Source organism: Brachionichthys hirsutus, chromosome 19 (assembly GCF_040956055.1).
Source record: "Brachionichthys hirsutus isolate HB-005 chromosome 19, CSIRO-AGI_Bhir_v1, whole genome shotgun sequence".
Lineage (NCBI taxonomy): Eukaryota > Metazoa > Chordata > Actinopteri > Lophiiformes > Brachionichthyidae > Brachionichthys > Brachionichthys hirsutus.
Window position 1 is genome coordinate 4848880 of NC_090915.1, and position 10686 is coordinate 4859565.

Consider the following 10686-nt stretch of genomic DNA (forward strand, 5'->3'; position numbering starts at 1 on the left):
GTATCGAGTCGACGTAACTCACGCAGTACTTGGACAGGTTCTTGCCGGCCTCCAGGACGGCGCTGTGGCTGCCCGTCTGCTCGGAGTTACGGCAAATGGCTGCGCGGAGCAGTTCCGCGCCTTCCAGCACCATCTCGCGAGTGACGGCAGAGTTGGGGGTGCGCTCGGCGGCTTGGCGGGGCGCCGTCTTACGGAGGGAGCGCCGGGTGTTCACTAAAGGGATGAAAGCAGCGGGCGAGTTCTGATCGCCGGGCGAGGCCGAGGGCGAAGGGAGGCCTCCCGAGCTCTGGCTGGAGAGGGAGGCGCTCACTGAAGGAGAGGAGGCGGAGGTTTTTAACGGTTGAGGTTTGGAGGTGGAGCTCGGGGGCAGCTTCTTGGCGCCCTCGCGGGCATGGTCGCTGGCAACGGTCGCGTGATGGGGCTCCGAGACAGAAGACAGGCCCTTACTTTTACTGTCCGTGGCGGATGAGGGGGAAGGGGGCTCTTGAGTGGGGCTGCGTGAAACTTTGCCCGTCTTGGCATTGGTGGGTGGCGGCGGGGGGGCTGGCTTGGGTTTCTGTAACTTTGACCTTTCCCTGACGGATGAGGAGTCTTTGTTGTGCTTCTGTCTGCGGGCCCGGCACTCTTCTCCAGCTGCTCCTAGAGCAGGAAACACGTTGGGCTTGAGCAGCTCGGCGTGTAGAGCGCTGGTCTTAGAGTTCTCCAGCCCCGGCAGCCCTGGTCTTCGCACTACCTTAGGTGTCGACGCTTGGGGACTGGAACCGGGACTTGGGTCCGCGTCTTTGCCTAAGAAGGCGGAGGAAGCGTCCGATGAGGTGGTTAAACGTGGCGGGGGGGTTAAGGTGCCCATCCGTGGGGCGTTCTCCCCTTTCTGCTCACTGGTTCTCTTGCGTGGCAGAGCTGGCTTGCCCCCGAAGGTGCCCGAGTCAAAACGCCGCTGGCCGAGGTCTCGCGGTAAAGTCACAGACTTCCATTCGGTGCCGTCCGGGGCAGCCAGCACGGAGGAGGACCAGAGAAAGCGCTTTGAGTTCGACATGGATTCCTCTTCGCCGGGCGGCGTCGTGGCCGTTTTTCCTCCTGGGCCGGGCACTGCCGGAGCTCCCTTCTTCCTCGGAAACAAAGGCCCCGGGTACGGCGGCGCCCCATTGGAGATGCCCCCTGTCCCGTTGTTGTTCGAACCCAGGATCTTTGCAGAGTCGTGGCCGTGCGGAACATCGTTAATTCCCAAAGACGCACCGTTGTTGAGGGCATCGACTTCTCGAGGATCCAGAATCACAGCTCTCCTGTCGGGGTGGATTTCCATCTCCCTGAAGGAGGAGCTGCGTTTGGGCGGAGCTGGTGCGTTCTTCTTCTTCTTCTTAATGAGGCTCAGGAAGCTGCTGCCGCGTGTTTTGTCCTTGTCTTTAGGGAGCAAACGGTCATCCTCATTCAGGTTACTGTCCAGAAGGGGGCGATCTTTCCTGGGGAGCATCGGAGATGACACGGCTGCTTCCGGCTCCACCGGGTCTGAGGAGGAGCCCAAAAGGAATAGAAATTGTGAAATGCTTTGACTAGAAGAAAAGCTCAGACTGTCTGAACTCAAACGGAAACTTGGAGGATTTTATTTTATCAGAGTAACAATTTATATGCCACAATCCACATATTTCTTACAGGATAATAAAATGGCGACAGACACAATTAGCAGCATCAAGGACAGGATGCGAATGCGTCTCACCTGGACTATCGCCGTCCCTGTTGTCCGTGTTTTTCCGGAGAGTTCTGGTTTTGGTGGGCAGTTCTGGAGCCTGTTGAATAGAGCCGAGTGTCACCTTCTTCCCTTTCTTGCCCAATTCCTTTTCGACCTCTAAAAATGCAAATCAGGATTTGACAAGCAGCCAAACGTGACTTTCAAAGACATTTTTTTTTTGCACCTCCAAAGTAAAAGTGCATTTTGGCACTGACCATCGGAAATGCTGGACTCCTGGAACATGGTCTCAAAGGCCTGGTGCGTTTCGGCGAAGGATGGCCGTTCTGGAGGGCTCCACCGCCAACCTGGGAAGAAAAAAAGAATTAAAAAGCCATCCCGCGATAAATGAAACAGAAGTTACCTTCGGTGAAAGACGAGTTTTTAACTCTCACAGGCTGTCATGAGCTCGTAGACCTTCTCGGGGCAGCCCTCTGGTCGGTCCATGCGGTAGTCTTTTTCCAGGAGCTCATACACTTGGGACAGGTCGATGCCGGGGTAGGGGGACATCCCATAGGTGGCAATCTCCCACAGTAACACCCCAAATGCTGGAGTAGCAGGAAGTAGACAGGTGCATGTGATGCAAACAGTAGAATACATGATAAATAAAGAACCTGACGAGAAAGAAATGAACGATTCAGAGCAGACGGTACCGTTCAACAGATCAATCTCACCCCAGACATCGGATTTAATAGAGAACTTGTTGTAGGCGAGGCTCTCGGGCGCCGTCCACTTGATGGGGAACTTGGCCCCAGCGTGAGCCGTGTAGGTGTCGCCCGTCATTAATCTGCTCAGGCCGAAGTCTGCAACCTTTACCAGGTGGTTCTCCCCAACGAGACAGTTACGGGCAGCTAAATCCCTGCAGGAGGCAAAGCAAAGAGGTGAGCAATGACAAGAGAGGAGTTCCGGTCAAAACGGCAGCACAAGATCAAGACAATAGATAATGTCTTTTCTGTGTCTTTTCAGGCCGAACTTGTCGAGTTGGTTAAACACCACCTGTGTATGAAGTTTTTCTTCTCCAGGTACTCCATGGCCGAGGAGATCTGCGTGGCCATGTGGAGCAGCACCACTGCGTTGACCTCCTCCCTGTTGCACTCCCTCAGGTAGTCCAGTAGGTTGCCGTGAGTCATGAACTCGGTGATGATGTAGAACGGTGGTTCCCGTGTGCACACGCCTACGAAAACAAAATGCCCGTTGTCCCACAGCGACTTAATTTAACGCAGAAGAATTCTGCGTGGCATAAACTCGAATCAAGAGCAGGCGTTAAATCATTGTCGATGAGACAAAGTTTAAGGACGGCACTAGCGAAACGAGGGCTCCGCACTTACCTAACAGCTGCACCAGGTTGGGGTGTTTGATCTCTTTCATGACGGCTGCCTCCTTGAGAAACTCCTCCACCTCCATCGTATCCTCCTGGGCAAGAGTTATTGGCGAGAGAGCGAGTGAATCCAGCGGTCGTTTGCAGTTGCGTTCAAATGACACCAGAGGGGAGCATTTATTAAAAGCGAGTTCACACACGCATCGGAACAGACGCGAGGACGACGGCGTGTCGCGGCTCCCACACATCAATCAACATTCCCTTGCATCCGCCCGGTCTTACCTTTAACGTCTTGACGGCCACCGTGAGGTTGTACTTCTTCCAGACCCCCTCGTACACCTCCCCGTACTGGCCGCCGCCCAGCTTGTGCTTCATGGTGATGTCGGTGCGCTCCATCTCCCACTTGTCGTAGTTGGGAGAAACGCCGTAGATGGTGGGCTTGTTGCGCTTCGGCGCCGGGTAGTGCAGCGTGGTGATGAGGCCGTCGGCCACCGTGGAATGGTGGTGCACCAGCTCCGCCAGCGTGTTGAAGCGGCTCTCCGACGAGACGTACAGCTGGAGCGGAAGCGTTCAGGGAGAGGGAAAACGTGCTAAGTGTCCGACATAGATCCCTGGGAATAAGTGGCGCATGAATATCTGGAACAAAACAACGCTTAAAGCTTTTTCTCTGTAAGGAAACGTCCGTCCATTCAGGACTAACGCGTCAGGGAAGCTGCTGGAGGGAAGGATATTTGGTCGGGGTTCAGCGGACATAATCTTTTTCGTCTTATGTAACCCCAGAAATGATCTCCTCTGCAACGTGTACTGTGCATTTCTTTATATTTGACCGAGCTGAAGGTATGTGGAGGAAATATTGCAGTATAGTGAACAGACTTTTGAATTCTAAAGAGGACCGAATGCTCCTTTGCCTCACATGGCCACTCGTGACGGGCCCCCACCTTGCTGTCAGATGCAGTGTTGATCCTGTAATGGTAGACTCTCCCCTCGTACCGCAGCGAGATGGACCTCTGGCCGGGACTGCTCTCGCTCTCGCGGACCAGAAAGCTTCCGTTGATGCCCGAGCTGAGCAGGTACTCCGCCGCGTTGCGCGACACGGGCCCGTGGTACCAGCTGTGCTTCTCCAGGCTGTTGACCGGGGTGATGTAGTTGGACGGCACCCAGCCCTGGCCGTTTTTGGTCTGCGCCTCGCACCACTCGCCATTGTGGTTGTAGCCCAGCACGCGCAGCTTCTCCCCTGGTCGACGTGCGAGGTGAGAACGTGAAGAAATCAGACATGCAGGAATCCACAGCATCTAACGTCGCACTTCCGCTAGATCATAAAACAAAGGGCTTTATTCTTCCACCAATTTGATGCTGATTTGCACGTTTCCTTTTAGCTCAGGCTTCAGATTCCACAGTGAAACCACAGCAGAGGGATCGACCTCGCTTTGCAGCTCACAATAAAACGAGCCCGGGCGGAGTCTGTTCAACGGGACGTTCTCTAGTTTATTCCTGTGCGCGTTTCCTCTGTTTGTCTGTGCGCAATCCATCCGTCCGTCCGTGCTATTGTTTCACAGTCGCTTCAGGGGGAAGAAAAACGTCCGCACGTGCGAAACCGTCGTTAGGAAGCGAGAGTCAGGTGGGAATGAAGACAGAGGGGGAAGCATTTATCGTTTCACGTCACCGCCAACATCGATTCGTCTTCACACAAAACATGTGAAAATTGAATTCGTAATTAAAAGGATGGTAACCGTTTTCCTTTACCTTTCGTAATGCTGAGCGTGTTGTCGCCGCTGGCCACGAAATCATAGAGCGCGACAAACAGGTTGGGGTCATTCTCGCTGGGTCCTGCCAAAAGGTTCTCTTTGGAGTTCCAGCGGGCGGCTTCTGTCAAACCCTGACTCTCAAAGTCTGGTCTCTGAAGAGCTTCTGAAAACACACGCAAAAAAAAAAGGAGACTCAAATTAGCAAAGCGTGCAATTCCCATAATATGGGACCTTTAAAAAAACATCTTTCCATGGAAACGACAAAATCGGAGGATGAAAGTCGCCGGGGAACTTAATTGGCTGACCACGGAGATATAGAGGAAAGAGAGAGGATCGGTTGGAGTAATGGTCAAGAAACTGAAGTCAACAAAAGCTTGACCCGATGAGCACAGCTGGAACGCTAAAAGAAACAGCTGCAAGGCTGTCGTGACCCCATGTCGAAGAAACCTTCTTGTGTCGAGGTTAGCCTCAGCGATCTGAAATTTATTTTAGGTCAAAAAGGGACAACGACAGATTCTTTTTGATCCCCCTCCTCCCAAAAAAGTCAGGCGCGCATTTCCTGGAGAGCAAAAATACCTCTACAGTACGTGCTTTTGAGCAAGAAAGGTTTCACGTCACGAGGCTCTCGGGGCAAAACTATTCTGCATCACGCAACTGGCCACCTTTTCCTGCAGGAATGCCTTTAAGCCTGAGAATGTAGGTCATTTGAGTCTCTTATCATCATCATCATCATCATCATCATCATCCATCACCAGCAGGGATTTCCACGTACCCTGGATTTCTTTCAATTGCCATTACATTCAGTTTGTCACAGACAAATCAATAACGGACTTAAGTTTTGAACAAACAGACAAAGAACACGTCTGGTTGAAAGTGAAAACATCCAAGCCTGAGGTCGCCCCCCCCCCCCCCCCCCCTCTCTCCTCTTCGTAAGTCAGTGTTAAGTGGAACACAATCGGGAGTCAAATTTCCTCGTCTTCTCTTCGCCATCTCTTTTTCCACTCCTTTCCTCCTCAGCTATAGCCAGTGTGTCTGGCCTCCCCCTGCTTACTTTCTACTTCCCCCTCCCCGTTCTTCGGTTTCCACAGAGCATTGTAGAGACTTCACATGCGGCTGATTCTTCTTTTTTATCCTTTGAAATGTCTCCGAAGTCACAGATCTGTGCATTCAGTTCTCCTTTTTGATCGAGATGACTGAGAAGCATCACAAACTCTTCTTACCTTCCAAGTAGCAGCTGGAGGAGGACGAGAGGCCCTTTTTAGATTTACACCCCACCAATTTCAGGCATATCTCCAACATTTTCATTTGCTTTCTTGCCCTTCGCGCTGGGAAAGTATTGCCGTCGGTTCAGACGTCCTCCGAGCGTTTCTCCTCGAGCATGTGTCCCGACGGGAGGAAACAAATTCAAAACGCGACCGATAAAAGCACAGAAGAAGACGGGATTTGTTTTTCTCCTCCTTCCAGCTGCAGCAAATCTTTGTCTCCTCGCTCCTCGCCGTCCGGTTCAGTCTATCTCAGACTTTCTCTTCTGAGCGTCTCCATGTTTTTTTCTTTCCCCCCCCCCCCCCCCCCCTTTCTTTTGTCTTTAGGTTTTTCCACTAGGTCCAACCCTTGTAGGATGCAACTATCCCAAAAAAATGCCGGTTCTGTCCGGGAGCTCTGTCGACCTGTGGATGTGTCACTCGAGTGGACGGGAGGGCAGTGAGGACGGTGCCATTCCTCTCTGCTGTCCCGGGTGTGAATGTGCATCTGGGGCTAAGGGGGGGCTGTGGGGGGGGGGGGCTTACTCGTGCTCCATCTGCCAACAAAGGGCCTCTTTCAAGCTCAGCCTGCTGCACTCGATGACATCAGCTGAGCCCTCCCACCTCCAGCAGCAAACACGCAATGAGAGGGCGAGAACTCCACCACACGCGCACGCACACACACACACACACACACACACACACACACAAAGATACAAACAACACCCAAATTTCGTGCCAGCATACGAGAAAACTACAGAGGCCTTGTTTAAAACTTTGAAGCTCAGGTTAGACCAGCGCCTTAAATAGTTGTTCCCTTCTGTTGAAGTCATGAGATGAGTTCAAAATGCTCCTCCCCCAATATTTTTTTACCCCCCCCCCTTTCTGCTGCTCTCTTTCTCCACTGTGCTCCCCCCCCCCCCTACACTGTCAGTTTAGAATTCAAATAGATCAATCCAACAAGAATGACTGGATTTTTTTAGACTTGTGCTTTCATTATTATAATTATTGACTTTTGTCTTTATTGCCGGATACAAATCATTTATATGGAGCGCTCCGCTTCATTGCGGGATACTGCTAAGTGGGTTGATGAGCGTCATCATAGTGAAGCTTCCAAACCACAAGAGCATCTGTAATCTACTAGCTATGTCTGGCAAATATTGAGGACAAACATCCCTCCGGTGATAAGAAGCCCACTCGAGTGGGCGGCGGTCGGATGCCGGTCAGAGGCCGCCTCGATGACGCCGTAGTGCCGGTACATTTCAGTGATGAAACATGTTTTCTTATTGACTGATCTGGTCATCGAAATTTCCAATATGGGTAAAAAAAAAGAAAAAACGAATTTTGAGAGGACTTAAAACACACCCCCCATAATCCCGCCAGGGTTGAACAAAGCAATGCAAATAAGGAATGATGCTTTAGCAATTTAGTGATGGTAGTGAATGTAGCTAAGATTAAGGGCAGGTACAAAAAAAATGAACAGAACATATAAATATTCGGTCTGAGCAGCTTCGAAAGTCATGACCTCAGTGCCCTTCCCATCCAGGCAGATGGCAGCAGGGCGTCGCTATAGCGACGTGTTCCTCTCGTGCACCAACCCAAACACCAATTAGGAAGAAACGCAGGCTTCCTCAAACGCTGAGAAAAGCCCCGTTAACTTGCCGCAGCCACCGAGTGTTGTGGAGACGGGAGGATATAAAAAATGGAGACGGAGAAACGTGAAGCACATTGTTTGGAAGTGAGCTCATAGGAGAATCACTCGCATTTTATAATCCAAGCCGTGCATGTTAGCACTTAGCTGACGTATGTACACCCACGGCATGCTTCTCGGCCATTTTCCTCCCTCCCACACACACACACACAGGCACCTTCCTGCTTTTTTATTGTGATCCTCGAGCCTTCAGCGAGGGGACAGGTTGTATCATCTGCCGGGAACATTTTCAAGTGGCGAGGCGGTGAAAGCAGCGGGCCATGAACGTTTGTGATTATCACAATGGTGAAATAAGATATTTAGATTAAGTCTAAGAGCTATGACATTTGAGAACTCTTCATGTGTGAGGGTGCACACACACACACACGCTAATGGTCAATGCTAAAACTGTAAACTGACCAAAAAAGCAGTGGAACAAGAGTTAGAACAGTTTGAGAGTCAATGGCCGCACATCGGGCCATCATGTTCCCTAAATATCGGATGCTAAAGAAGCGGGTATGCGGTGCGTGCGTGCGATTCGTTAGGATCCTCTGAATGCAGCCTCTCTATGCGGCGTGCAGACCAGCGGAGGAGGCCGGGGGGGGGGGGAACTGACCAGAACACGATTTCTAATCAACTCTGTAGCAAACCCATTTCATTTGAGATGACACAAAACAGGACAACACAACCCAGATGGTAAGGGAGAACCTTTTCTGTAGCCTCAGACAGAACTATGTAGCGGCAAAAATATGCACACAATTCAAATGAGCGCATGCAAGCCAAGAGAAGAAAAAAAAAGAAAGCCAGCCATAAAAATGTCAGAGGCAAAAGGCTAATCAGATGTTATGAAGAAGTCGTCTATGAAAAAAAAAAAAACGACTCAATTTGACCCAGAACGCCGTAAATGAAAGCATGTTTCCATATTCCATTGTTTTAGAAGCCAGGAGAGTCAAACTATTTCAAGAGGCAGAGAGAAAATAATAAAGGGTATCCGCAAAGAACACGTGGGAGGGGCGTGGGAGGTTTGCCAGCAATCATAAGAACAAACTAATCCTGCTAAATGTACAGCGCCATTAGAAGCGGTGTAAGTGTTTCCCCAGACGATTCACCTTCGACGTCTTTGGGGTGAATCCTCGCTGCTGGAGGAAAGACCCCATTTGGGTAAAAACAGAAACAGATACACAAAGGAGAGACTTCGGCTGCAAGGCTCTCAGGCTGCAGCGGTGCAGCTGTAAGTGGATCCAGATGCAGCAAGCATAGCATGCCCCCCCCCCCCCCCCTCTTTTAGTGCAATGAAGAGGAGCACAACACAACACAAAAAGGACAGGACAGGTACTATATGAACTGGAGTAGTGAGGGGGGGGGGGGGGGGGAACAAAAGTGAAGTCAATTTCATTTATTCCTGCATAACGGCGATGAAATACATTTTTCAAATCACAGAACATCTGATATTGTGCAAAACATTTCAATCTTGTATGAAGGCCCTTTCAGGGCGGCAAACACACGGATTTATCCTATAATCTGAGACGCTCTGACCAAGGAGGCCATTAAAAGGTCCGGGTTGTTGAACTGACATTTAGGTAGCAGTTTGTCTGCAGAAAAAACTAGAAAAGCACTCAAGAGAGCGCAGACCTCCACCAAGCAGCTCATTCCCCTCCTAATTGGATTTACACCGTCCACATGGTGATCTGGATCAGCACCAAAAGCTTCTAAATTGTTATTGGTGTCTTTATGCACCAACCATGAAAAGTCAAAGTGAATCAGAGTTAAATGAGTTTAATCAATGTTAAAATGGTTGCTTGTATATATATATGGGCTTGTGTATATATATATATATATATCTGTGTACAAGGATGAAATAAAAAAAAACTGCAATCATCATCTCTACTGAAGTTTAAAATAAGAAAGTAAACATTTGAGCAACGCTTTAGCAGAGATTTAAAAAAAATCTAATTTACGGTAAACATACGATTTAGAAAAATAATGATTTGAATACTTTCTGGTCAATCGCAAGACGAGAGTTCTTCACATATGCTGCTGCAGACGCTGAAGGGAATCAAAACAACAAAAACCAAAATGAGTCACCACTCAACATGACCGTTTATCCTAAACCGACATGTTTACGCTTCCAAAAACGCCGTGCACCCCTAATCTAGTCGGAGAAAATCGTTGGTATCCAAGTGTACTCTTCATTTAACGCTCAATCAGAGCTAGCACCTATAGCCGCTAACGCTCTGCTGTATGCTGATTGGTTCGCTCCCGATTTTCAGCAATTAAGCTCGTTTTGCTATTGTTTTCCAGCTACAACTTAAAAAAAAAAAAGAGACAATGAAAAGGGAGAAAAACAAAACAGGAAAGGGAAACAAAGAGAAGAAAGGGGGGGGGGGGGGACATCAGCTATGTGAGAGAGGAATGCACAAGAGGTCGCATTCTTCGCTCCGCCGCCGTGGCTTGTCCTGTGTTCAACGCTCCTTTCGCTCAATGGCCAATGGGGCAGGGTTATTCCGCGCAGCTCTGATGCAACAGACGACACAGAAACGCACATAGTAGAAAAACCGAGCGAACAAGCCGACGGCTCGGCTGCTAATAAAGTGGATTCCTCTCCGGGTAGTCAAAGCCCGATGAGAGGGAAAGCACTTACTAATGGGGAATCTGTCAACCTGCAAGGTACATATCTGCTCTCGCGCACACACACACACACACACACACACACACACTGGGAGGCACTCACACACCTCCTGTTCGGCACCCACGGGAATGACGGGTGGAGATTTGGTGTTGACGATAAAGACTTTTGAGTTCCAGCCAGTTTCAGACTACAAGCCTAAACGCATGCAAGGAAATCACATTCACATCGAGCGATGCCACCGAAAAGGCTGCAAGAGCGACGTGTGTGTGTGTGTGTGTGTGTGTGTGTGTGTGTGCGTGCGTGGGGGGGGGGGGGTCTTGAATTCAGTTGCCTTGAGAGA

The 10686-nt window shown here is 50.1% G+C and overlaps 1 protein-coding gene across 1 annotated transcript; it reads right to left on the reverse strand.

Moving 5' to 3' along the window:
• Positions 1–7: 7 nt before the first annotated feature.
• On the reverse strand, positions 8–5007 carry abl1 (c-abl oncogene 1, non-receptor tyrosine kinase; the record flags this gene model as incomplete). The annotated part of the gene is made up of 10 exons (XM_068753166.1): positions 4785–5007; positions 3980–4275; positions 3324–3596; positions 3052–3136; positions 2720–2897; positions 2398–2582; positions 2119–2271; positions 1942–2031; positions 1715–1843; positions 8–1506 (listed from the first exon to the last, which is right to left on the reverse strand). Coding segments are annotated over exons 1-10 (3111 nt in total), but the record flags the coding sequence as incomplete, so codon positions are not given.
• Between the last annotated feature and the right edge of the window lie 5679 nt (positions 5008–10686).